Here is a 26423-nt window from a genome sequence, read left to right as displayed (position 1 = left end):
ATTTTATTCGAAAATAAATTAAAAAATTAAATAATTCAAACTGGAGTTAAACTATTATCGCCACACATTATCAGCCATCCATCCCACGTATCCTCCAACAACTAATGAAGCGTCGTATGCGATCGTTGCAGCTCTGTCGCATTCGTGCCATTTTGCACAGAGTTCGTTCGAATCATCATATTTTCCACGCGATTTGTCGTTTCTCTCACAGCATTCGTCAAATCCGGAATGTCCAAAGTAATATGAGCGGAAAGTCTTTTGTACACCGAATTTTGACTCGATTCCTTTTTAGGACGCTTCGATTCTTCGTATTTCAACTGTTGTTTGAGGAAAATTGCATTTTTCAGGAGTTCATGAATGTTTTTCACGGGTTTCTCTGCTGCTTCGATCGATTTGAGGGCAGTGACGGCATATTCCAAGTCGTAACATTTGCCTTGAAGCTCTTGTTGGAGTACTTCGACCTCGGAGCGACGATCGACAACGAGAGGTAGGACCTTTCGAACGTGTTCTTGGATGCGGTAGAAGGCGAGAGAAGGCTCATTAGCGATGATGTGCATGTTTTCCGAGATTTTTTCAACAGCTGAAAGTTTTTTGATAAGAAAAAAATTATTTTTTGCTTTGAACATGGGGAAAAAATTGAATTTCTTACTCTTTTTTACTTTTAGGTTCAAGTTTGGATCATTTATCGTCGTCATTTTGTGTTTTAAATTGTTGTTTTAAAGAGAAAATTGAGTTTTTCACGATAAATTTTTTTTCTTTTGAATGTAAATAAATAATGCTCTATTAAAAAGTGCATTGGGATTTAGCATTTTTACGAAAAATGGGACCCCTTGATTTTTTTTCGTTCAAATGTATTTTTTGTTATTTAACCGTTAAACATAATTAAAATTTTTACATACATTTTTTATATAAAAATAATAAATATTTTTTAACGAAAAAAAATGCATTATAAATTTTATTAAAAAAAAAATAAAAAAAAAATATAAAAAAATAAAAAATAAGAAAATAAAATAAAATAAAAATTAAATTAAATTTAAAAAAATTTAAATGAGAAATTATTTTTATCTGTAAAAAATATTGATGAAAGTTATCTGTAATTAATAAAAAATAAAACATAAAAATTAATATAAAAAAAAAAATTAATAATTTGAAAAAAATTGTAGAATAAAATTTTAAAAATTAAAAAAGACTTGAAAATATTAAATAAATTTTAATTCAATAAAATAAAAATTGAAACATGAGTATTAATAATTTTTTTTTTTTAAATTAATATTTAATAAAATTTAAAACATTAATAAAAAAATACTTACATGAAAATGATAAAATTAAAAAAATAATTTAAAATTAAAAAATTATAAAATGAAATAAAATAAAAAAAAATGAATATTACAAAATTAAATTAATTTTAATTTGAAAAAATTAGGAAAAAAATTAAAATCTAAAAAAAGATTAAAAAAATAAAAATTAAATTAAATTAAAAAATTTAAGTTTGAAAAAATAAAAAAAAATTAAATTATTTTTCTTATGTTCAAATTCAAAAATTTAGTTTAAAATAAAAATTAGGTACATGCGATTTAATTTAAAAAAATATAAATGAGAAATTATTTTTTATCTGTTTAGAATAAAATAAAACATAAAAATAATAAAAAAAAAATAAAAATTGAAAATTTGAAAAAAAATGTAGAAGAAAATTTAAAAAAATTAAAAAAGACTTGAAAATATTAAATAAAATAAATAAATTTTAATTCAATAAAATAAAAATTGAAACATGAGTAATAATAATTTTTTTAAAACTAATATTTAATAAAATTAAAAATATAAAAAATTGATAAAGTTTATTTAAAAATTAATAAAAAAAAATACTTAAATGAAAATAATAAAATTAAAAAAATTATTTAAAATAAAAAAATTATAAAATAAAATAAAAAAATGAATATTAGGTACAAAATTAAATTAATTTTAATTTGAAAAAATTAGAAAAAAAATTCTAATTAAAAAATGAAAAAAAAAAAAATAATAATTCAAAAAATAATAATATTTTATTCTAAAAAAAATAAAAAAAAAAATAATAAAATTGTTCAATAGTTATAAAAATACGTTTTTTAAAAAAATTAAAACAAAATTTAAACATGTCAAAAAGTACGTTTATTAAATATCATTTTTTTTTTCTTGTTCAACAGTTAAGTAAATGCATTTTGTAAAAGAATACAGAAACTGGCAAAAATTGCACTTTAACACTAAAGGTAAGTAGTAATATCGAAGCACTTCAGATCCCTGAGCTTAAAATCTAAATAAATTGTCTTAAAATTAATGCACTGGCTTGTTTTTTTTTCAGGTATTTAACGCAAAATTATTGCGGCGGAGCTGTTGGATTGAATTCAGTTGGCGCTGAAGGCAATTCTCCTTCTCCTGCTTCAATTGCCTTTTTCATCTTTTGACTGTCTTCAAATGATGGCGGCGCTAAAAAAAATTTGTTTTATGAATTTTAAGAAATTTTTATGAAAAAATGTAAGATTTTTTAACTTACGAAGATTATCATCCAAAAATATCTTTTCAGTTGATGCCAATGGAGCTCCTTTTGGACTCACACTTAATCCGGCGACATTCCATCCAATTCCTCCCGATGCTCCGGGCAAGGGACTTGGAGCTCTTGCCGCTTCTTGGTATGTTGGCAATGGTTGTTCAACGACAACAGGCGCATCCACGGGAGCTGTTGCATTAAAAATTCCATTTCCGTTCGTTTGAAGGACATTAAAGGGAATTGTTCCGATCGTGATTTTTGTCGATTGTGTCGGATTCGAATGACATCCCGACGCTTCTGCTTCCGAAATTATGTAATATTCGGAATTTATGATGCCGCATCCATTAAAAAGCTTAAAATCGTGCTCCGGGTCCAAAAAAAATTCAGTTTGGAAGATTTTGTTTTGGTATGGAGCGATAGGAGTTTCGAAGAAATGCTCATTTAACGTTTTCGTGCTGGATCGGGTGTCAGTTCGAGGCGATCTTGTGATAAAAGTTATTTCTTCCTTGAATTTCACGCGAACGCCTTCGATACGGACGTCAGAGTTGTTGACAATTTGGATTGTAACTGGAATAAATTCGCCCAAAACGAACCCCGCTCTTGGTAGGATGTTAATTAATTGCATCGGATCCGTTTTGCAACAACAACAACCGAAAGTTTTCTCACGAACGTCCTTGACGGGCTCCAAAAGATGCGGAAATTCGTTCAAATCCAACCGGGAAGTCACGTAAAACGTCGAACTGCTGTCTTTATCGAAGCCCCATGAGATGTCGTACTTCGCTTTGAGGTCATATCGCACATAACCGTTGCTCTCGTCGATGCTGGAAGGCAAATTAGTTGGCAGCGGGAACGAAACGTTGTACGTGTGAAGCCCTTCATTGACTTCCGTGTTTTCCGAGGCATTTTCACTTCCGAACAAATATTGATATTGTCTGAAATACTCCTCGTGACCCGTAAAAGTGTCGTAAACTGTTCGCGTTTTGCCATCTCGTGTCTCGGTGCGAGATTTGGTCCATTCCGTGTGTGCTTTTCCACGAAAGCGAACTGACAATGACTTTGCCTTGAACTTGGAAAAGACATTTACGCTGATTTTGCATCGCACACTTTCGCCAGCGCGATATTTTTTGTCCGGTTTGTCAAAATCGAAGGTAAAAGACACCATTCTGAAGGCACAAAAGTAACTTTTTCGCTGCGAATCTCGTTCTAATGCCCGAAAATGCTTGACATAATAAGCTGCTGGCGAATGAACTGACAACAAGATGCGTAGATACACAAACAAACGCGTAAAATTCTGCCAAAAAAATATGAATGAGGTTGTTTACTCGAAAAGTGACTCAGAATGAACTCATCAGAAAACAAAAGAGAATGAGAGAATTCTCTCAAATTTTGTTCTAATTTTTTTTTTTTTTAATGAACTTTTTCGATAAGAACCGCTGAAAGATGGGTTCAATGAAGCTGAAGTCAATGTTCGAAAATTAAAAGTAGATTTCCTGAGATAAATTTCACGTTTTAATCAGCTCGAGGCGTAATCTTATCAAAAACTGGATTGAATGTGTCTTAAAGTAAACAAAAAAAAAAAATGTTATCTGATAATCGTTTCTTAGTTGCATTATTTGATGAGTCAGTGACATCCTTCTTTTTTTCTTCGAAGATTTTGATAATATTTGATTTCATGTTTTTTTGTTGACTTATTCTTATTTAATATTTTTATTTGTGTCAATTGTAAATTTAAAAAAAATTAAAAATTGATCTTTTTTAAAAATTAGTTAAATATAAATTCAAATTATTAAAAAATATTCAAATTTTAAATTTTTTAAAGTTGAATTTCAATTATAAATTAAAAAGGTACAATCAAAAAAAAAATTTTTTTAAATTAAAATAAAATAAAATATTTTTTTTCTTTTTTTTATTTTCTTTCAAATAAAATTTTAATCAAATTTAAATTAAAATTTTATTAAATATTATACTTCAACTTTAATAAAAAAATAATATAAAATTAAGAATGAAAAATTAATTAAAAAATTTTAATGATAAAATTTGTTTTTTAATTTTTTTAAAAATTAAAAAAATATTTAGGTAATTAAATAAAATAATAAAATTTAAAAATAATTTGTTTAAAATTTTTTAATAAAAATAACAAAAAAAAAAAAAATAAACTGAATTTCAAGTCTTTTATTTATTTCAACTTTTGGGCTAAAATTTTCCATTGGGTAATATTCTTTCATTTTTTTTTATTTATTTTTTTTTATCAAATAACATTATTTACCTTAAAAATTTATTGAAGGAAATATTATAAAAAAAAAAGATGAAATTTAGTAAAATACTAAAATGAAAATTAGAAAAACAAAATAAAAAACTATAAAAAAATAATTAAAAATTGAAAAACTCAAAAAAATAGAAATTTTAAATAAATTTTATTCTTATATTTAATTTTGTTTAATTTTTTTTAAGTTTGTGGATAAAAATTTTTAAAAGAAATTAAAAATGAAAAAAAAAATTACTTTAAAACTATTTATAAAAAAAAACTTTTTAGAACGTAAAACTTCTAATTTTTTATTTTAATTAAATTTATTAATTAATTATTTTTTTATTTTTATTAAAAATCTTTTATATAAAGACGTCAAACTTTCATATTTTATCAGAAATCCGCTTCAATCCAAAAATTTACGTGTTAGTATATCGATAAGTATCTCCTCCAACTAATTGTTGTTCTCCAAAAATTTTCTGAAAGAAAAAAATTAAAAAAAACTCACCCCAAAAATTTATTGGTTAAAAAAATTCTTTATTCCATTTTATTACACTTCATATTATTTTATCAATTGTATATTTTAGAATTGTTTGTTTCGTTTTTCGTAAAAAATTTATTGTTTTGTTGTAAATATAATAAAAAAAAATCATTAAAATTAGTGAAGACGGTTGTTGTTATAGTACACTGATTTCAGCCTTCGACGGTTATTTATTTATTTATTTTAAAATGGCAAAAATTGTACAGACAGAAACTCTAACGAACAAAACTTGACAAAAAAATTAATTTTTAAAATAATATTTAATTAAAATTAATAATAATTATAATCCATAAAATTTATATATATTTTTTGTTTTTTTTAACCTTTAACTTCCTACACTTTTTTTTAATTATTTTAAATTATTTACAAAAAATATTACACAAATAAAATATTAATTAAAAGATTTTGTGGTAAATTTTTGAAATTGTCAAGAAAACTGGGAGTTATTTTTTTTTATTAATTTAATACAATAGTAATAGTTGGCAGTGAGTTTAATATTTTTTTTTCATATAGACAAAGCGGCTTATTTAATTATTTTTTATTTAAAAATATTTTTGAGCCAATCGCAAGAAGAGAGAAAAAAAAATTCAACAACATTAACAAAAAAAAATTTTTTTTTTAGAGAAAATATTTGCAAACAATAAATTTGCAAGGCACACAATTGCGTGTATTATATTTAGTATTAATAATATTATTCGGTCCTTATTACTCCTGAGCCTTTTAGGCAGATTCGATGCTTTTTCGATATGATTTTTTTTTCATGTTTTTGGGATTTTTTATGAGTTTCAACTCAATAATTTTAATTTTTTTTAATGAAAAGGGAATGAAAATGATGGAATGTTATAGGAGACGAAATAGAGAGACATGAAAAAAATTATTTAAAAAAAGGGATTTTGGCAATTTTTTCTTTAGGCAACAAAAAGTTATAATAATTAGTAGCTGTCGATTTTTTTTAATTAATTTCATTAATTTTTTGTGGCGTTTTTTTTTACATTCAATAATATTATTTTTTTTTAATTTAATTTATTTTTTTTATAAGCATGCTGACTGTTTTTTTCCTTAAATTTCTAACTTTGATTGAATATCAAAAAATTTCGTTTGTAAAAAAAAGAGAATATAGTAACAACCTAATTTTAGAGCTTGGCGTGCGTGTCATTTTCCTCTGGAAGATGATGATGATGATGATGTGCGCGTTTCGTTATAGCAACATGAGTCCGGATAAATTCCGATGGAAGATTGTATCTTTGACAGAACTAAAAACTACTTGAATGTTTTGTGTGTCTACCGCATTCGTAAAGTGATGGTAGATGGGTGTTTTGGTATTTTTTCTTACGTTCATAAACATTTGTAATATGAAATTTTGTACATCGAGCAGGGAATGCGGATTCCCGGTGAATTGTGGATAATACCAACGGATATCAGTCTCTGGATTTTTCACTTTTAGCGCAAGCAAATCGGTTTTGTTTAAAAATAGTATAATGGATATACCTTGAAACGATTGATTGTTAATTATGGTGTCAAAAATGTTGCGTGACTCCTCGAGACGGTTCGTTTTTCTGTAATGAAAAATATTTTAAATAAATTTTATTCAAGTAGAAAATGAAAATTTTTGAATGAATTTTTGATGAAATTCAATAAAATCAATAAAAATTGTCTTTAAAAAACAAATTTTTCAAAATTTTATGTCTCAATATTATCAAAAAATAATTTTTTTAATTTTTTTTATAAGACATGAGAAATTTTTAAAAAAATTAAATGAATTTAAATAACTTTTAATTATAAAATAATTTTTTTTTTTCAAATTTTTTTTTTGTTCTAATTTTTTTTACCATTTTTATATTTAAATAATAAATTTTAATAGAAAATTAAATTAAAATAAATTTTTATTTTATTAATTACATTTTTTATTAAATAATTTTTATATTTTAAAATTATTTTTTTCAAAATATTAAAAAAAAATTAAATAAAATTAAAAGAAATTTTTAAAAATTAAAAAAAAAAAAAAATTAAATTTAAAAAATCATTTTTGAATGAAAAATTTTGAAAAATTCTTAAAAAATAGAATTAGGTATTTAATGTTCATTTAAAAAAAAATAAAATTTTAAAATTTTTTATATTACTTGAAAATCAAATTTGAATTGATTTTTAAAGAATTTAAATTGAAAATTTTATTTTATTTTCTAAAATTTAACATTTTGACAAAATATTTCTAAATATCTTATATTTCATGAGTCAAAATGTATAAAATTTTTTAAATTCTCAAGAATTTTCATTAATTATTTTAGTTCTTTAGAAAAATATTGTTTAAAATCAATTTTTAAAAGCACTTTTGACTCATCAGATAAAATTCTTTTTAAAAGTTTTACAATTATTAAGTTTGAAGACAATTTACAATAAAAAAATATCTTTTTGTAAGAGTTTTAACAATTAAAATTTTTTTTAAATAATTTAAAAAATTTTAAATAGTTTTAGATAAAAATTTTAACTTTGAAGAGTGAAAAATTCATAAATCTCATGTTTTGTACAAAAATTTTAAATTTTTAGACAATTTTTTGTGGATTTCGGTTCATCAAAAGGAAAAACTCACCTATCTTCAGCTAAAACTTGATCAAATTCCGACGTTGAGACAAGAAATAAAATCGATGTCACCGAATTATTAAATAAATTTGTCCATTTCTGTCTTTGCGTACGTTGTCCTCCAACATCGACGAAAATAAACGGAATGTTCTGCAACGAAAAATGTGTCAATTCATCATCCAAATTTTCAATTTGCGTCACTTACCTGTATTTTAATGGTGAATTCAAGTACTCCCTTCGTTGCTTTACGACACATTAGCACATCTTTATTGGTTGGAGCGAAATCTACATTGGCTACTCGGTGTATATCGTCTAAGAAATAACTAACAGAATCGCTCTGCAAAGCAAATAAAAAGTTTTAATTATCGCTTTTTGACGTCAGAAAAAAATAAAAACTCACAATTTGAAATTCACGACGTCGATCGTAGGCTTTTCGGATGGCACCGTCGCGCCAAACGAGGCTAATTGCCGCGCAATACTGGTTAAAGGTGTCGGGCGAAATTTTCTCCGAGGTCCCGATTTGCATGACTTCCGTCGCGTATTCGGGCGTCACTGCGGGATCCTCCCATGCGATATTGAGTTTTTCGCGGGCATCGATGAGCACCTGGAGACCCCGTATGACATTTTGGTAGATGATTTGTTGGTATTCGCGCAGCAGTTCCGGCTCGAATTTGACGCCGTGAATGATGCGCATCTGCTTGAGGAACGTCGATTTGCCGGATTCGCCAGCGCCGAGCAGCAAAAGTTTCACCTAAAACGCAAAAATTACGAGAAGTTGTTAACAAAAAAAAAAAAAAGAAAAAAAAGTGAATCATCGTCGTTCGTCGTGCAAAGAAGAGAAGAGTAAATAAATCGGGCGTAGACAGCAGCGAATGAACGAACGTACGTCGTACCTGTCGTTTGAACAAATGCTTCTCCTTTTCCAAAAGTTTGTCAATTTGTCGTGACTTTGCCTTCTGTTCTACCTCCTCCTGACTGCGCCCCGGCCTCCAAAACAATAAATTAACAACATTCGAACAACAAGCGGACATTGCATCCAGACAATTTTTCCCTATTGCTCCTCAGTTTTGTACCAAATATTTGTGACTCGAACATTTGTATCGCCGTACAACATTTGGTTTGCGTTTGTGTGTGTGTGTGTGCAATTATTAAATATCTTTTCTTCGCTTCTTTTGCCCCAAAATTCACAAATTCACCGTTTTTTGTCACTCGTTTCGAATAGCTAGCACGTTTTCAGACTTTTCGTTGTTCCGTTTGCGGGAATTTTCACATTTTTTGCCCTACATTTAATGTCTCTGTGCCGAAAAAAAACAAATAAAATGATAATTTTTTCTTCTTAACTCTGAGAAATCACGATTTTACCCCGAAACACAAAAAAATATTTTCTGTCAAACGTCAAAAAATTAATTTTATCAATTTTAAACGTCTCAAAAACAGCTGATAGTGAATGAGACGAATGAAAGTGATAAAAATAAGGGAAATTTGGATTGGGAATGTTTACGTTCCGACGTCGTCATTGAATTGTCATTGAGAGACCATTGTTTTTGGTCTTTTTTCTCGGGGAAAATTCACGGAAAATGCTGGCTTTAGATCCCAGGTGAGTTTTTACCTCTATTGAAAACGGAAAATTTGACTAAAGAACTTTTCTTTTTCGATGAAATGAAGCCGCGTTAATTCAACGCGACAAGGAAGTTGTCAAGATGAAAATTTGGATCAATTTTTGAGGATTTCCAACTATGAAGATACCGTAAAACAACTCGACATTTACTATGGCATTGGTAATTAATTGAAATTTTAAATATTTAATTGATGATTTTGTGAGAAAGTTGAACGATTTTTTGAGAAGTTGATTTTTTTGAAAGGATTTTTAAGGAAATTTGAGTTTTGAGACAACCTTGAAAGTTTTTTCCTTTCTAAATGTTGATGAAAGTATTATGAAATTATGTAAATTTTAATTGATTTTTAGAAGAAATTGTTTTTTAAGGAAAAAATTTTCAGAAAAATAATTTTAAAAAATAGTTAAAAAATTAAAGCAAAAAATTAAATAGTTAAATAAAATTTTATGAAAAAATTTTTTTTAAATTAATTTTCTTTAAAAATTTTTTGTCAATTTTTCATTCAAAAAATCTAATTTAATTAAATAATTTCATTTAATCTAATTAATTTAATTTAATAAATTTAAATATAAAGAATTGCAATGTTCATTTTTTAAAGTTAATTTAATTAATGTTTTTTATTATATTTTTTCAAAATTTTTATTTAAAATCTACCAAAGAATTTTTTTTATTAAAAATAAAAAAACTAATTTTAAAAAAATTTAAAAAATTAATTTTCGATTTAAAATAATTTTATTTTTTTTTGACGAGAATCGAAATTAATTTTTAAAAAATTATTTTATTTCCTAAAATTATTTTTTTTTTTAATTTTAATTCAATTTCAATTTATTTTGTATGAAAATTTATTTTGTTTTTTCTTAAAATAATTTTTGAACTTAAATTGATCAAAATTCTTAAATTGAATTTTTTAAAAAATTTGTTTTCTCGAAAAATTTTTTTAATAAATTTCAAAAATAATAAAAATTAAAAAAAAAATATTTTTTTCCATGAAAATTTGAAAAAACATGAAAAAAAAAATTTTTATTTCACTTTAAAATAATTATTTTTCATTTCTAATAAAATAAAATAATTTTATTTTCTTAAATTAAATATTTTTTATTTAAATTTTTTTTCCTAAAATTTCAATCAATTTTCTCACAAAATCACAATTAAACAAACAAAAAATTTAATTTTTTCTCTTTCTTCTTGCAGTAAAAAGACAATTACTTCAATTCCAAAGTCCAATCAGCGGATTATTTCCCGTTCTGTCAACCGACACAGAAGTTGGAAGTGTTCGTGATTCGATTTATTGCGCCGCTGCCATTTGGAGTTTGTATCAAGCATATCGCCGCATCGACGATGATCGCGGCAAAAGTCACGAACTCGGTCAAAGCGCTGTCAAATGCATGCGTGGCATTCTCGAATGCTGGATAAAGCAGGCAGATCGCGTCGAACTCTTCAAACAACGACAATGCACGGCCCATGCGTTGCACGTAAAATTCCACATTCACACGGGCGAGACAATTTACAGCGACGAGGCTTACAATCATCTCCAAATTGACGTCATCTCGATTTATTTGATCTTTCTCGTGCAAATGATCACGTCGGGCCTGCAAATAATTTTCACACAAGACGAAGTCGCCTTCGTGCAAAATCTCGTTTATTACGTTGAACGAGCTTATCGAACGCCCGACTACGGAATGTGGGAGCGTGGCACGAAATATAACGACGGAACGCCCGAAATTCACGCTTCGAGCATCGGAATGGCAAAAAGTGCGCTCGAAGCGATCAACGGATGTAATTTGTTCGGCGAGAAGGGAGCTTCGTGGAGTGTCGTTTATGTCGATATCGATGCTCACAACAGAAATCGGAGCATTTTTGAGACAATGTTGCCGCGCGAATCGAGTTCGAAGGGTGTTGATGCCTCGCTTTTGCCAACGTTGTCGTTTCCGGCATTTGCGTCGCACGAAGAACGTTTGGTAGATCAGACAAAAGCGAATATCGTGAATAGGTTGCGGGGCAAAAAGGGCTTCAAACGCTTCAATCGTGACGGGTATTTGTGTCGATTGGAGGAAAGTTCGCGTCGTTATTATCACAAATCGGAAATTTTGCACTTTGAGGGCGCCGAATGTGAATGGCCCATGTTCTATACTTACATGATAATTGATGGCGTGTTCAAAAACTTGACAGATCAGATCGAGGAATATCAGATGGAGTTACGGAAATGCATGTTTTCCGATGCTAATGGCGGTAAGTTTCTTAAATCTTTGAGTTTTACGCTAAAAAGTAATTTTTAAAGTCAAAAAATTAAAATTTTCTTATCAAAAAAAAAAAAAATAAATAAATAAAAAAAAATAAATAATAAAAAAAAATAAAAAATAAAATAAAAAAAATAAAATAAAAACTTTTTCATATTTTTAAAAATTAAAGAAAAATTCTAAAAATAAAAAAAAATCTAAAAATTGAAATTATTATTTAAAAAAAATATTAAAATAAATTTTCTAAAAATTGAAAATCCAATTTAAAAAATTTTGTTCATTTCGTATATAAAAATATTTTTGATAATTTTTTTTTAATTTATAGTTTTATTTTTAAATTTTTTTTTATATTTTTTAGTTACAATTTACAAAAAATGTTACAAAAAATTATTAAAAAAATTAAATTTTCAAATAATTAAATTATTTAACAAAATTAATTTATTTATTTTTATAAATTATTTTTGATTTATTTTTAGTTTTTAAATATTTTTTATCATAATTCAAAATTTTATTTTTATTTTAGTTTTTTAGTTAAAATTTAAAAATAAAAATTTAAATAACAATTGAAAACGTAAAAAAAAAATATTTTTTTTTTAATATTTGAACTCTTTATTTTAATAATTTTTTTTTAATTCAAAATAGAAAATTAAATAAAATATTTAAAAAGCCTTGAAAAAAAATTTTTTTTTTCACCCAAAAAAAATTTTTTTTCGTACTTTTAGATCCCGTTGTCGCAATGTACTACAAACCCGAAGAGATGGGCGAAAGTTATCAACGTGCTCCAGCGCAACATTTGTTCCTTTGGGGTCAATCTGTCTTCATCATTGCGCAACTTTTAACTGCTGGACTCCTTCACATTAACGAACTTGATCCAATTCGTCGTTATCTGCCAAGTTACAATCGCCCGCGCAAAGGAGGACGTTATTCTGCTTTTCAGGTGAATTTTTTTTTAAATATTTTCATGGGCTATTTATGGGAATTGGCTTGGGATTGTACGAAAATTCAGTTTTAAAAAATATTTTCCAAAAAATATTGATTTTCGAATTTTTTTCTCTCATTTTTCTTTAATAAAAATCAAAAAACGGCCTTTTTAGGCAAAACCTGGATTGGTAAGCGAATAGTTTTTAGAAAATGTGATCGTTTGACGCAAATTTATTAGAAACTGCCCTTGAAATAATTAAAATTAAAATAAAAAGTGCATTGAATGGGTTGATATCATCATCAAATGATTGGCAAACTACTAAAATTAACGAAAAAAAAAATTTTAAATTCCTGCATGATTTAATTTTTCTTCTCTACTTTAGGAAAACCTTTAAAAAAATCGAAAAATTCTGAATAATTTTATTAATTCTTATATTTTTCTTTTATTAATTATTTTTACTTGCTTTCGCTCGCTCGCTGTCTTTAACATGAAACGTGCCTTCATATTAAAAATATTAAAAAAATCTATAGAGGAAGCAAGTAAGACCAAATAATCATCATTCGAGTGTCATTTTAATATTTTTTTTAATTTTTTTCTTTTTTAATTGTCTCTTTGTCGCTTGAAATCTGTCTTTTTATGATTTTTTTCTGTCTCTTCTCCTCCAAATGATCCGCAAAACCTTTGCACAGATCCCTTTTCCGCATTTAATCAAAATTTTGAAAAACATTCCTCGTATTTCTTCACTTTTTCGTAGAGTTAGTCTCAAATTTTCATCCTATCTTTAGATTTATAGTGAAATTTTTCATAAATTCTGATTGAAATTTTAAAATTAATAAAAAATTAATATAAATTTTTAAAAATTTTCATTACAATCAAACTAACATTCGATTTCGCAAAAAAAAAATATACGAAAATTCATTTTAAAAAATTCAGCATACGAAATATGTAAGTAATGGATGTTAGAAATCATTCCAATTTTAAGTGAAAGTGGTTAAAATTAATTTAAAAAATAAAAATATATTTGAAAAAAATATTTGAAGAAAATTTCATAAAAAAAGAATTTCTAAATATTTTAATTAATTTTTATTTTTGAAAAATAGTTCAAAAAAAAATTAAAAAATTTAAAATAATAAAATAAAAATAAATAAAAAAAAAAAATAATTAAAATTAATTAATTAGAATTAAAAATTAATTAATTAAAAAAAATTAAAATTAATTTAAAAAAAATAATAAAATATAAAAAATATTTAAAAATTTTAAAATAATTTCTCTAAAATTAAATTAAAAATTAATTAAAAAAAATAAATAAAAAATTAAAAAAATAAATAAAAAATAACTAAAAAAAAATTGAAATATTATTTTTGATTTTTTTAAATAAAATTTTAATTTCATTTTTTTTTTTTGTAAAAATTTTTTAATTAAAAATTAATTATAAACCACTTTTTCTTATAAAAAATTACAAATTCGTTCATGTAGTTTGTTATAGAAGTTCACCTAAAATTTTATTTTTAGAGAGTTTGACTTTCAAAAAATTACTCATCATTAAAAATAAAATTACATTTTCATCCAAAATTTTTTTTTTCCTCAAATTTTGTCATTTTGAACGTTTTTTGCATCCAAAATTTTTGTTTTTTTGAACATATTCGACTTTTTGATGTAAATATTTTTATATTTTTGTTCTTGTTCGTTGTTTGTTTGTTCATTTGCTTGCATTTTTGCATGAATTATTTTTTTTATTCAAAAATCTAATATTTTTTTCTTTTAAAAATCAACAGGGAACTGCAACAGATCTTGTTGTTCAAATTGTGCTTATTGCTGAATCGATGCGATTACAAGCGATGATGGCTACTTATGGAATTCAAACTCAAACTCCTCATGAGGTATTTTTTTTTTTTTATTAATTTTTCAAAATTTTTTAATAAAAAAATTTTTTTTTTAGGTTGAACCTGTTCAAATTTGGTCATCAACGCAACTGATTCAAGTCTACAAACAGCTTGGCGTGAACGAAAAACTCGCATTAAGCGGGCGCCCATCTCGTCCCGTTGGTTCATTGGGCACGAGCAAAGTTTATCGCGTGTGTGGCATGACTGTCGTTTGTTATCCTCTCATCTTTGAGGTTTCTGATTTTTACCTTTATCGTGATATGGCGTTGTTAATAGGTTCAAATTTAATTTTTTTTCATGAAAAATAATTTTTTAATTTTTTTTTTGTGTTTTTTCAGACGATATTAAGACCGAATTACAATTCGTTGGGAAGTATTGGCGTCTCAGTGGGCGCCCAACTGTTTGTTTGTTAATCAAAGAGGAGCACATGCGTGATCCGCAGTTTAAGGAAATGATCGATTTGCTTGCCATGCTGAAAAAGGGCAATTGTGACGGCATGAAAGTTCGCATCGGACGTCTTCAGAACTTACTTTCGAGTTCGTGCACGGAACATTTGGATTTCATGTCGGAATTACCCGAAACGTGTGAACCTGCTTTCACGCAAATTCATCACGAGTACATTGGATACCAAAGTTTAACGGATGTGCCACGCGCCTTGCCATATACCGAGCAGAAAATCTCCTTTGCCGACTACGCGCATCGCCCAATGCACGAAATTTGTGCCATTTTACGAGAAACTGACTCCGTTTTTACGCATTGTCAACTTTTGGGCATCGTTCTAAATCGCGAAGGACCAAATTACGAGATTAACGGGACTTCGGTGCATTCGTTGCTCACGAGTTTGTATTATCGCGCAGGTACGTTGCGTTATTGGCGCGGCGTGCGGTATTGCAGTTCCTTGTTGCGACACATTGTTGACTCCATCAGTCCTTTTATCACGACGGTTTTGGTAAATGGCAAGCAAATTACCGTTGGAGTAATTCGACAGAGAGAAACTGTGTTCGATAAGCCCATGACGCCGTCAGAAATTCAAAATGTTATGTATAATACGGTACAACCGTTTGATGTTGGACAAGCTGTGTTGCAGCAAGAAGTTGTTTTGTATTGTGGTCGATTGATTGCGACGAATCCCGAAATGTTTACGGGAATTTTGAAGGTAAGTTTCAACAATTTCATGAATAATTTTTGAAAGTTTCAACAATTTCATGAAAGATTTTCGAAAGTTTTAAGAATTTCATGAATCATTTTTGAAAATTTCAAAAATTTCAAAAATTTCATAAACGAATTTTGAAAGTTTCAACAATTTCATGAACAATTTTATAAAGTTTCAACAATTTCATGAAATATTTTTAAAAATTTCAACAATTTGATGAAATATTTTCGAAATTTTCAACAATTTTATGAAAGATTTTTGAAAGTTTCAACAATTTCATGAAGTATTTTTGAAAATTTCAACAATTTCATAAATAATTTTCGAAAGTTTCAACAATTTCATGAAACATTTTTTTAAATTTCAACAATTTCATGAAAATTTCAACAATTTCATGAAAGATTTTCGAAAGTTTCAACAATTTCATGAAAGATTTTCGAAAGTTTCAACAATTTCATGAAAGATTTTTAAAAATTTCAACAATTTCATGAAACGATTTTTGAAAATTTCAACAATTTCATGAATAATTTTTGAAAATTTCAACAATTTCATGAAAGATTTTTGAAAATTTCAACAATTTCATGAAACATTTAGAAAATTTCAACAATTTTATGAATAATTTTCGAAAGTTTCAACAATTTCATGAAATATTTTTGAAAATTTCAACAATTTCATGAAACATTTTTGAAAATTTCAACAATTTCATGAAACATTTTTAAAAATTTCAACAAATTAATGAATAATTTTCGAAAAATGAACAAATTTTTAATATTTTACATTTAAATATAATTTCAGATCCGCGTTGGATGGGTTTTAGAAGCGATGCGTTTGTATTTGGAGATCCACGGAGACGAAGGCGCTGACATTGACAATCTATCCCCTTACCAAGTACGGCAATTACTTCATCGCGTCTTAACTGTTAGCGAATGGGCGAACGAAGACAAGTAATTTCATCGATTTTACCTCATTTCAACCAATTTTTTGACAAAAAATCAATTATTTTCAGATTAACTCCCATCCAAAAACGTCAACTTGAAGGCTGTTTATGTCGCGTTCCCACGCACTTTTACAATCTCGTATGGGATGTTCTTCAACGCACGCACGGCATCATGATGGAAGGTCATTTGCTACCCGCGGAACCCACACTTACCAACATGAGTCGCAGCGAACTCTCCTTTTCGTTGCTCGTCGAAGAAATGCTCCATCAAATCAGTTTGCCGGAACGACGTCAACTCGCGGTCGAATGTTTGTGCATCGTGGCGACAATTCTTTCGCGTAACCCCGAGTTGCGATTCACGCATGTTTTGGACTTGGGACAACTTATTCAGGATGCGAACAACATGTACAACAAAGATCACAATTTGCCGCCTTCGGATGACGTTTCGTTGCTTTATACGTTGCCGTATGCCGAATCGACGGGATATCTCGCGCGAGCAGCAGTCAACAGTGTTTTGCACAAAGCGGCGTTACTGAGCGACGAATCGGGTCACGTCGATGAGGCGTGTCGTGTGTCATAAGCGGGAAAAAGTGCTTTAGAAAAATTTATCGAAACTGAATGGAAAAAAATGCAATTCTTGAACTCTCATCTAATGAGCTTTTTATTTAATGTAATAATCTTGTTTTTAAGTTTACAGAAAATTTTTAACTATTTTAAAAATTTATTTGCACAGGAATTTTGACAACAAGAAGTTTATGTAGTTAGTTATTGTTAAATAAATACTTTTACTCAAAATCTGTCTTTTTTGCTTTTTTCTGTACTTTTTTTTCTTTATCACAAACAAAATAAAATTTACAACTTTTCTTTTTTTTACGGAAAAGAGAAAAAGAGTGCGATAGCAACTACTAATTCTTTAAATGTCTCATAATTTAGGTACATATCACTATGAATTCTATAATAATATTTAATTTTTATAATTTTTCTTGGATGAAAACATCTTTTTTTGGTATTTATGCCTTCTCATATTGGTCCAATTCATTCAAATTTGTGAGGTGATAAGAGTCGAAACCCTTTCCGGCGAATTGGGTGTAAGTTACTGGATGAGCAGCAGCGTCAATGGAGCGTTTAAATACTGAAAATGAAAGAAAAATTTAAAAATTCATATTAAAAAAATTCTCTTGATTTTTTATTTGATTTGAATAAAAAAAAATTATTATTTTTAAAGTAATTTTTAATTAATTATTAAATATTAAAATAATTAAAATAATAATTTTCCTTAAAAAATTATAATTTTTATTAACTATTTTTTGAAGAAAAATAATATTGAAAAAGTTTAAATAAAAAACATATTTAAATGAAAAAAAAAATTAAAAAAAAAAATAAATAATTAAATTAAATTTCAATACTCTTTTTATTTTTAAATTTTACAATTAAAAAAATTATTAAAAAATGTTGATTTGGAGTTTTTTAAAAACAAAGAAAAAATTAAATAAAAATAAATAATTGAAAAAAGTTTAACAAAAAAAAATAAATAAATATTCAAATAAAAAATTAAAAAAAATTATTCAGATAAAAAATTATTTTTTTTAACAAATAACAATTTTTTTTAAATTTTTATAAAATAATTAATTATTCAACATTATTTGAAAACAAAATTAAAATAGAATTTTTTTTTTAATTTTCAGATTTTTTTTTAAATATATTTCTAAATAATTATAATTTTAAATATTTTATACCTATAATAGTTTTAAATATAATTTTGAAAAAAAAAAAAATTTGCTGAAATAAATTTTTTGTAACACTTTTTTTAGTTTTAAATAAAATTTTCAAATTAAAAAACTATTTTCAATTAAAGAAATTATTTTAACAATTTTTGCTGAAATATTATTTTTTTTAAAATTATTTTTTTGTTTTAAATTAAGCTTTTAAATTAAAAAAAAAATGTTTCAATCAAAGAAATTATTTTGATATTTTTTGTTAAAATAAAAAAATATTAAACAAAGATTAATTTTTTTTAATTTTTTTTCTAAATCAATTAATTAGTTGAATTCAAAATAATTTTTAAAAATGAAAAAAATTAAACAAAAATATTAAAAAAATAAGTTTCATATGGAAATTTTCAATTTGACAGAAAAAACTTACCTCCTGATACGATTTTCTCCAATTCGTAAATCTTCATATTCTTGCATTCGTTGACGACGCGAGGAGAAACGCGACTCATATCTGTAACTTCGGGCAACTTGACGCGCATCGTTTTACGCAAAACTGTCGTATCGATGTTGTAATACCCGGAGTACAATTTACGGATGAGATCACGCATATCGCGAGGCGGCAACACAGTTTCCGTATCCAAAGGCATAAAGAAGCACCGTTTGGCATCTTTGTCGATGATACCTGTTTGGTTTGTCTTGAAATCATGCAAAAATGTCGCACTACGAGTTTCCGTAAAGTTTGGTACGTTAATTTTCGCATAACTTTCCTCGTCTTCGTCATTCAACTCGAACTCTTCCTTCAAGAAAGTGTTGTTCAAAACATCAGCGATCGACGAAGAATCGCTGTCTTTCGGCTCAGAATTGAATTCTTTCATGATTTTCGCTTGGAATTCCTTTGCATCGTCCTCGAGATCGTTTTGAACGCGAGATAATTCGTCAAAGATGGGTTTGAACATTTGCATCCATGAATCGTCGTCTTCGGACGAGCTGAAACCCTGATTGGCAAAGAACATGGCACGATCATTCATGTTGTCAGTTTCCATGGGAATGTTGCAAGTTCCGTGCCAACGCATGCGATTGATGCGTCCCATGGCGTATTGGCGATAAATCATGACGCCGCCAATGATACCGATGCACATGACGAGCAAGGCGATGAGGAAAAGCAACAAAATGCTCGCTTGACGTGCTGGATGGCCCGTGGCGCGACGTACGAGAACAACATTACTGCCAGATTCCTATTTTGAAAATAAAATATTTTGCGTTATTTCAACGAAAATGATGAAATTTCAACTTGTTCAAACATTTGAACAAACAAAAATTTATATTGCGACATCGAACGAAAACTAAAAATAAATAATTCAGCCAGTTTTGATAAGACAATGACGGAAAATATTCCAGTTTGCGATTAAAACTATTTTTTTTTCATTGCACTTTTATGAGCCATTCACATTTTATGATGAAATTGCCGTCGTTTTAATGATTTTTTGCGGAATTTCAAGATAACATCGACGAAATGGCTGACGAGCTATTAGAACGCAATTGCTTCAAAATTCCAGAAAAATGTAGCACCAAGGTAACCGATGCGTAAAAAAAGAAAAGCCTTTCTTTATTTCTTACCAAAATGCTGGGAGAGACACTTGGAGCTACCAATGGAACAGCTTTGTCCTCCTTTTTGGTGCTCGAGGGCTTTGTGATGATCGTCATTTTTAATTTAATTTGCAGCTATTGGAAAAAAAGTTTTTTTCTCTTGTTTAGATAAAATATTTTCTTCCTCTTTCTTCGGATGACAGCGAAAAACTAAAATTTCTATCATCTGGGTTTGTGTATTGGTTTTAAAAGGCATTTTTTTTGAATGAAATTTAAAATCTATTTTAAGAGTTTTGATGTCTGTCTTGTATTTAGAAAATTAAAAATATAAATAAAAAAATATAAAAAAAATGAAGAGATTTTTTTTTAAATTTTCTCCAATTTTCTTTTGAAAAATATTTTTTGAGTCTTTTTTTCTGAGTTTAAATGAAATTTCGTACTTTAACTTTCGTTTGTTGATTCTATCACAATAAATCTCAGGTTTTTTTTTGAACATTTTCATTTGACTTTATGACTTTATTGATCCATAAGTAGGTTAGGGTAGGTTATTGAGTGTATTCAACGCTTGTTTGAATTTATTTCAAATGAATTTCCTCAATATTGGCTCAATATTCGATTTGCTCAACGATAGTCGACCATATCTTTCAACATTGAACTATCGAGAGGCAAAGAAGAAAAATGAACAATCAGAGCTTTCAAAACGTTTTTTTGGCCTTCCTCTCTTTCTTTTTTTTTCTATCTGTCGATTTTGCAGCTTTCATAAATCTATAGGTAATAAAAATGATTTATTTTGCTTTTGCAAGTCTCAAGAAATTTAAAATTTAAAATATTTGAATTTTCATCAGGAACCTTGTTTCGAACTTTAATTGAATTGAAAAAATCTATGTATTAAAAGAAATTATTTTATTCATGCCTTCTTATGCTGATGTTAGCTAAATAAATAAATTAAAATGAATTAAAAATGAAATTAAAAAGAAAAAATCTAAAAAATATATATTTTAAATATTTTTTATATGAAAATAAATATAAATTTATTTAAAAATTTATATCTCTTTTCATTTTTTTTTATTCTAAAAAATTTCAAATAATTTTAAAATAATTATTTGTTTAAAAATTAAATTAATTTTTTCACTTAATTTTAAATATTTAATAAAAATCATGAAAAATGTAAAAAATCTTAAAACTTACCAAAATGCGCTTTCATCATTTATTTTTTCACGACAACTTTTTACTTTCCGTGTGTCAACAAAATTTCTCACTGGGACTCTCCGCAGCTGTCAAAAAGTGCAAAAAGCCCAAAGTGTCAAATAATAAAAAAAAATTACCAAATTTCTTCTCGCTCGTGGATTTTTCGCCATTTCCGCATCAACCTAAGTAAAAAGTGAGTGAAAACGCATAAAAAATCATCGAAAAAAGTATCTTTTATCGTGCAAACGCATCAAAACCCAACCAAAATCCGAATTCAACGTGAAAACCGGGAAGGGTGTAGGCCACAATTTCGGGACATTTTTCGCTGTGAATATTTACATCGTGCAAATTTTGCATGAATTGTTGCGGCTTTCGTGCAAATCGTAATTTACCTCGAACCGCATTGCATCGCTGAAAAAAGTAATTTTATCAAAGAAAAAAAAATTTGGGGAAAAAGGAGAACAAAGCGACGAAAATTAGTCGTCGTCGTGTGTAGCGTCTGTGTAGCGTGCATGCACTCTGCTTCATGCAATTCACGGAAAGGAGGAAAGAAAAGGATCGATTTTGTTTTTAGTCGTCCCTCGTTTTTTTTTTTGATTGATTACGAGTCGTTTCGAGTGCAATTCGCTACTTATCTCGGTTCGCACACCGAATGATGTAACAATTAAAGAGTTTTTTCAGCTCTGCGAAATTAATGTGCATGAAGAGTAAAAAAAGTTAAACAATAGATGTTTGGTTTTCACTCGGCTTAAAAAATAATGGTTATTAAGTCGCGCACGGTATGTGTGTGGCAAGGTCTTTTTGAATGTAAATTTTGTTGTTGTTACCTTCTGTGTGTTTCTCACGTCGTGAATTCCGACTATGAGGAAGGTGTTCTATGCGACAAAGTCGACTTTTACTTTTATTTGAGTTAATTTTAACACATTTTTTATTTTTTTTTGCAGACATGGAATCATGGAGTGAATAGAGAGATTGATCTGGAAAAAAAGAGAGAAAACATTGAATTAGCGAAAAAAATTAAAAATAAAAAAAATTGAAAAGGGGTTATCGTCTGTAGTTCGAGTAATTGCGACAACAACAACAACAAACTAAACGAAGAGAAGCGGAAATAAAATTATAAACATATTGAGCGAATCCATGGCAGGCAGTATGAAACAAGGTAAGATTTGTCTTTTTCGTCAAAAATGATAGATTTCAATATTAAAAAGATTCTCATAAAAAATATTTAAAATAAAAAAAAATAATTTTCGGTGCATTTTAGAAAAATTTAAAACAAAAATTTTATAAAAAAATGTCAAAATTTAATTATTTTAAATAAAAACTTAAAAAATTTTTTTAATTAAAATTAAATTTTTATAAATTAGATTGAAAATATTATTTAACAAAATGAATTATTAATTTTTATTTTTAAATTAATTTAAATTAATTAAATTAATTTAATAATTCATTAAACTTTAATATTTTTTTATTTTTTTAAGAGATTCTCATAAAAAACATAATATTCAATTTTCGATACATTTTTAAATACCTAATTTAAAACAAAAATCTTTAAAAAAATAGCAAAATTTTATTATTTTACATTTTTAAGTGAAAAACGATTTTCAAAAAAAATTAAATGTATATTAAAATTAAATTATAAAAATTTATAAAATGAAAATATTATTTAATAAATTGATTTTTTTTATTTTAAAAAAAATAATTTTTAAACTTAATTTTCATTTAATAAATTTTTTAAAAAAATTTTTATAAATTTTTGTTAATTTACATTACATTACATTAATTTACATAATTATTTATTAATTATTTTAAAAATTATTTTAAGACTTTTCATATTTTTAAAATATTTTTTAAAATATAAAAATAAATAAATAATTATTATTTAAAAAATTAAAATTTTTGATTTAAAATTTGATAAAATCAATAAAATTTTGATATTGAAATTATTTTAACGAAGAATTTAATTTTTCTCGAACAAAGTTTGATAAAAAAAATATCAAATTAAATTCTTAAAATTTTTAAAAATCTAAAAATTGATTTTTTTTTTTAAATTTTTATGTCAACATAAAATGATAATTTAATAAATTAATTTAAATAAAATAAAAAATTAATGTTTTTCAACCTTTTTTTTCTTTTGTAGAAGAGCCAGCATTTGTGGTAGCAAAGTACGATTACGCAGCTCAGAGTTCTCAGGAATTGGATCTCAAGAAAAACGATCGTTATCTGCTGCTTGACGATTCAAAGTCTTGGTGGCGTGTTCAACAACTGACTCCAAATGGCGTTGCGGGCTTCGTTCCCTCAAATTACGTGAAACGTGAAAAAAAGACAAATTCCCTGTTTGACAGTTTCAAGAAAAAAGTGAAAAAAGGCAACGGATCCCGTACATTGCCCAACAGTTCGCCATCTCGTCAAGTCGACAGTCCCACGCTCGGGCGCAAATTACCTCCAGATCCGTCGGAAGCCATTGGCACGGCAATTGTCAAATATAACTATCAGGCGCAGCAACCGGATGAACTTCCGCTGACGAAAGGCACGCAAATTCTCATTTTGGAGAAATCGAACGATGGTTGGTGGCGCGGACAAAGCGGCGCACAAGTCGGATGGTTCCCGAGCAACTATACCACGGAGGAGAATGACAACGACGAGAACGTTCACACGTATGCGATGGCGGAAAATGTGCTCGATATTGTCGTTGCGTTGTATTCGTTTGCGTCGAATAACGATACCGAGCTGTCTTTCGAGAAGGGAGATCGTTTGGAGATTATCGATCGTCCCATTACGGATCCCGAATGGTATAAGGCACGCAATCAGGCGGGACAAATTGGACTTGTGCCCCGGAATTATCTGCAAGAGTTGTCGGAGTATCTGGCTCAATCGTGTCCCGCAACGGAAAACAGCTTGCGACGCTGCAACGATCCGATGTCGTCGCAAATGAGCTTGCATCAGCCAACAAATGGGCAAAAGACAATGGAAAGACCCGTTTTGTCGGGCAAGAGTTGGTATTATGGCGCCATTACGCGAAATCAATGTGATACTGTCCTGAATCAGCATGGTCATGATGGAGATTATTTGATACGAGACAGTGAAACGAATGTAAGTTTTGACATTTTTCACCAAATTTTGTATTTTTAGTTTAATTTTTAATTTAAATTAAACTTTAAATAACTTAAAAATTTCCGTTTTCGTCGAAAATCAATTTAACAATAATTTTTTTTTTGTGAAAAAATTTAAAAAACCTTTTTTACATGAAAAATAAAACACATAAATAAATTTAATTAAAAATATTTTTTTTAAATTAAAAAAACGTATAGAAAAAAAAGTTGATAAACTTCTTTTAATCATAAATTAAAAAAAATCTTTTAAATAATTTTAATTTAAATTTTATATTTTTTTTAATTCACTCAATTTAATTATGTTTTTTTATATTTTTTCCTCGAAATCTATTTTAAGTAAAATATTTACAAAAATATTTTTTGAGAAATTATTTAAAATTTTACTGTAATTTAATTTTTCTTTAAAAAGATAATTTAAATAAAAAAAATAAATAAATTTAAAAAAAAATAAATAAAATATTTTTTATAAATTATTTAATTATAATTTTTTGTTAATTTTTTTTTTTATTTAAAATAAAAATTTTAGAATTTATTATTTTTTTTTAAAGTTAAGACATAAATTTGACTTAAATGTATTTTTTTTTTTTTTTTCAATTATTTATTTATTTATTTAAAATATTAATTCATTTAAACTTTCTTTTTTTTCCAGTCTGGCGATTTTTCCGTGTCTCTCAAAGCTCCGGGACGCAACAAACATTTCCGCGTTCACGTGGAAAACGGCATGTACTGCATCGGTCAACGGAAATTTCACACACTCGATCAGCTGGTTGATCATTACCAAAGAGCCCCCATTTACACAAACAAGCAAGGCGAAAAATTGTACTTGGTTCGTCCTCTTCCCAAAGCTAACGGCACATAAACGCGTCGTCCTATTAAATTAAAAAAAAAATGAAAGAAGCCCAAAAATGCTTTCACATGAATGTCGTTTCGTTTCTTCGCGCCATTAAACTGAAAGAAAATGCACAAAAAATTAATTTATTAAAAAAAATTGGATAAGAAAAAAAAGTTAGATTGTAAGAGTGCAAGGTGTTAACAAAAGTCGTTCGGTTTCCAATTCCCTTGTCCTCATCCCGTTTTATTTTGTGAATTTAACCATTTAAAAATATACTTTGCAAAGTATTCTCAGACATAAAAAAATATTTATAGAGAAAAATGTAAAATTACAGGGATTTTTATTAATCCAAAATATCCATTCATAAAAAAAACAAAATCTTCCTGAAATTTACCAAAATAATAATTCCTCGTGTCATTAAATTTTTTCCTATTTTTTTTTGTTTGTAAAGTTCATTGTATAAAAGACGAAAAATATTTAAATTGACTTTTAATTTAATTTTATACAAGAAAAATATATAAAAAATGATAATTAATCCTTCGTGTGTAGAAAAACAGATGTAACAAAAAAAATCCTCAAAAATTATTAAAACTTAATTTAGCCAAAAAAAAAAGTAATAAAATAAAAAATAATAATCTAAAAAGGCAGCTTTTTAATCAGAAATTTAGACAAAAAAATAGCTAGAATAGGAAAAAAATTAAACAGATAAACTCACTATAAAAAAATGATAATTATTATTATAAAATATATTTTAAACAACAAATATCCATCTGAACACAAATTCACAATTTTAATGTAATTTTACTTCACCAAATAAAAAAAATTGCTCTTCTCTTTTAAATATTAAAAAAAATCATATTTAACCATGAAAACGACAAAAAAAATGAGTTACTTTCTTTTTAATTAATTATTTTAAGTTGGTTGATAATTAAAAAAAAATATTTTAAGGAACAAATCATTTACAATCTAGTCTTTTTTAATAAAATAAAAAAATAAACATTAAAATTAATATAAATAAATAAATAAAAAAAAGTAAAATGTATATCTAAAAAATAATATTAAAAAATAATAATTAATTAGACAACTTTTGATACCATAACAAGAAGCAAATGTGTGTAACAAAAAAGATCTGAATCCTGTTTTTACTCAAAGAAGATCTTCATCGAGAAATTAGAAAAGAGGTTTAGATGTAAAAATAAGTAGGTCCTAAAAAATCTGGCACTTAACGAATTATTTTTTAGGTTTTTAGTATTTTTAAAACAGATTTTCTTACCAGATTATTGTGACCATGGATTTTCGTAATTTCTTCAAAACATGATGATTTATAAAAATAAAATGAAGAAATTTAGGAAAATGCATATTATT

The 26423-nt window shown here is 26.8% G+C and overlaps 6 protein-coding genes across 8 annotated transcripts; 2 read left to right on the top strand and 4 right to left on the bottom strand.

Moving 5' to 3' along the window:
- Positions 1–101: 101 nt before the first annotated feature.
- LOC134830812 (BLOC-1-related complex subunit 8 homolog) lies at positions 102–780 on the bottom strand. Its single transcript, XM_063844395.1, has 2 exons — positions 650–780; positions 102–580 (listed from the first exon to the last, which is right to left on the bottom strand). The coding sequence occupies exons 1-2, from the start codon at positions 693–695 to the stop codon at positions 102–104; spliced, it is 525 nt and encodes a 174-aa protein (XP_063700465.1). The 5' UTR covers positions 696–780.
- A 1365-nt stretch (positions 781–2145) lies between these two features.
- LOC134830739 (arrestin domain-containing protein 2-like) lies at positions 2146–3845 on the bottom strand. Its single transcript, XM_063844309.1, has 2 exons — positions 2528–3845; positions 2146–2460 (listed from the first exon to the last, which is right to left on the bottom strand). The coding sequence occupies exons 1-2, from the start codon at positions 3681–3683 to the stop codon at positions 2351–2353; spliced, it is 1266 nt and encodes a 421-aa protein (XP_063700379.1). The 5' UTR covers positions 3684–3845; the 3' UTR covers positions 2146–2350.
- Positions 3846–6282: 2437 nt separating this feature from the next.
- On the bottom strand, positions 6283–9239 carry LOC134829311 (guanine nucleotide-binding protein subunit alpha homolog). The gene is made up of 5 exons (XM_063842341.1): positions 8778–9239; positions 8285–8635; positions 8090–8221; positions 7895–8034; positions 6283–6863 (listed from the first exon to the last, which is right to left on the bottom strand). Exons 1-5 carry the CDS (start codon positions 8913–8915, stop codon positions 6506–6508), a joined length of 1119 nt encoding a protein of 372 aa, XP_063698411.1. The 5' UTR covers positions 8916–9239; the 3' UTR covers positions 6283–6505.
- Positions 9240–9396: 157 nt separating this feature from the next.
- Positions 9397–17278, top strand: LOC134832495 (probable phosphorylase b kinase regulatory subunit beta). Of its 2 annotated transcripts, XM_063846543.1 has the most exons (10): positions 9397–9481; positions 9550–9662; positions 10692–11729; positions 12460–12674; positions 12832–12846; positions 14435–14539; positions 14599–14818; positions 14881–15698; positions 16488–16636; positions 16699–17278. In XM_063846543.1, the coding sequence occupies exons 1-10, from the start codon at positions 9462–9464 to the stop codon at positions 17207–17209; spliced, it is 3204 nt and encodes a 1067-aa protein (XP_063702613.1). In that variant the 5' UTR covers positions 9397–9461; the 3' UTR covers positions 17210–17278. The 2 variants fall into 2 exon arrangements, with proteins under 2 accessions (XP_063702613.1, XP_063702614.1); XM_063846544.1 differs by lacking the exon at positions 12832–12846.
- Positions 17279–17621: 343 nt separating this feature from the next.
- Positions 17622–20123, bottom strand: LOC134832496 (uncharacterized). The gene is made up of 3 exons (XM_063846546.1): positions 19959–20123; positions 18772–19576; positions 17622–17761 (listed from the first exon to the last, which is right to left on the bottom strand). The coding sequence occupies exons 1-3, from the start codon at positions 20043–20045 to the stop codon at positions 17640–17642; spliced, it is 1014 nt and encodes a 337-aa protein (XP_063702616.1). The 5' UTR covers positions 20046–20123; the 3' UTR covers positions 17622–17639.
- A 1022-nt stretch (positions 20124–21145) lies between these two features.
- Positions 21146–25509, top strand: LOC134830405 (SH2/SH3 adapter protein dreadlocks). 2 transcript variants are annotated; one of them, XM_063843877.1, is made up of 4 exons: positions 21146–21309; positions 22061–22275; positions 23254–24206; positions 24876–25509. In XM_063843877.1, the coding sequence occupies exons 2-4, from the start codon at positions 22254–22256 to the stop codon at positions 25083–25085; spliced, it is 1185 nt and encodes a 394-aa protein (XP_063699947.1). In that variant the 5' UTR covers positions 21146–21309; positions 22061–22253; the 3' UTR covers positions 25086–25509. The 2 variants fall into 2 exon arrangements, with proteins under 2 accessions (XP_063699947.1, XP_063699948.1); XM_063843878.1 differs by lacking the exon at positions 21146–21309 and adding an exon at positions 21517–21536.
- Positions 25510–26423: the final 914 nt, after the last annotated feature.

The sequence above is a fragment of the Culicoides brevitarsis genome, chromosome 2 (genome assembly GCF_036172545.1).
Source record: "Culicoides brevitarsis isolate CSIRO-B50_1 chromosome 2, AGI_CSIRO_Cbre_v1, whole genome shotgun sequence".
NCBI classification, from domain to species: domain Eukaryota; kingdom Metazoa; phylum Arthropoda; class Insecta; order Diptera; family Ceratopogonidae; genus Culicoides; species Culicoides brevitarsis.
The sequence above is the reverse complement of the archived record's forward strand: the minus strand, read 5'-3'. Positions and strand labels throughout refer to the sequence as shown.

Bases quoted from the DNA above. Each gene is read 5' to 3' on its own strand.
- LOC134830812 (XM_063844395.1), bottom strand. From the start codon at position 695: ATGACGACGATAAATGATCCAAACTTGAACCTAAAAGTAAAAAAGA. The intron at 581-649 runs GTAAGAAATTCA...AAAAACTTTCAG, and splicing joins GAACCTAAAAGTAAAAAAGA to CTGTTGAAAAAATCTCGGAA.
- LOC134830739 (XM_063844309.1), bottom strand. From the start codon at position 3,683: ATGGTGTCTTTTACCTTCGATTTTGACAAACCGGACAAAAAATATCGC. The intron at 2,461-2,527 runs GTAAGTTAAAAA...AATTTTTTTTAG, and splicing joins ATTTTTGGATGATAATCTTC to CGCCGCCATCATTTGAAGAC.
- LOC134829311 (XM_063842341.1), bottom strand. From the start codon at position 8,915: ATGTCCGCTTGTTGTTCGAATGTTGTTAATTTATTGTTTTGGAGGCCG. The intron at 8,035-8,089 runs GTAAGTGACGCA...TTTTCGTTGCAG, and splicing joins AATTCACCATTAAAATACAG to AACATTCCGTTTATTTTCGT. The intron at 6,864-7,894 runs GTGAGTTTTTCC...TTTTCATTACAG, and splicing joins CAAGTTTTAGCTGAAGATAG to AAAAACGAACCGTCTCGAGG.
- LOC134832495 (XM_063846543.1), top strand. From the start codon at position 9,462: ATGCTGGCTTTAGATCCCAG. The intron at 11,730-12,459 runs GTAAGTTTCTTA...TCGTACTTTTAG, and splicing joins GTTTTCCGATGCTAATGGCG to ATCCCGTTGTCGCAATGTAC. The intron at 15,699-16,487 runs GTAAGTTTCAAC...ATATAATTTCAG, and splicing joins TGTTTACGGGAATTTTGAAG to ATCCGCGTTGGATGGGTTTT.
- LOC134832496 (XM_063846546.1), bottom strand. From the start codon at position 20,045: ATGACGATCATCACAAAGCCCTCGAGCACCAAAAAGGAGGACAAAGCT. The intron at 19,577-19,958 runs GTAAGAAATAAA...TTTTCAAAATAG, and splicing joins GTGTCTCTCCCAGCATTTTG to GAATCTGGCAGTAATGTTGT. The intron at 17,762-18,771 runs GTAAGTTTTTTC...TTTCATTTTCAG, and splicing joins GGAGAAAATCGTATCAGGAG to TATTTAAACGCTCCATTGAC.
- LOC134830405 (XM_063843877.1), top strand. From the start codon at position 22,254: ATGGCAGGCAGTATGAAACAAG. The intron at 22,276-23,253 runs GTAAGATTTGTC...TTTCTTTTGTAG, and splicing joins GGCAGGCAGTATGAAACAAG to AAGAGCCAGCATTTGTGGTA. The intron at 24,207-24,875 runs GTAAGTTTTGAC...TTTTTTTTCCAG, and splicing joins TACGAGACAGTGAAACGAAT to TCTGGCGATTTTTCCGTGTC.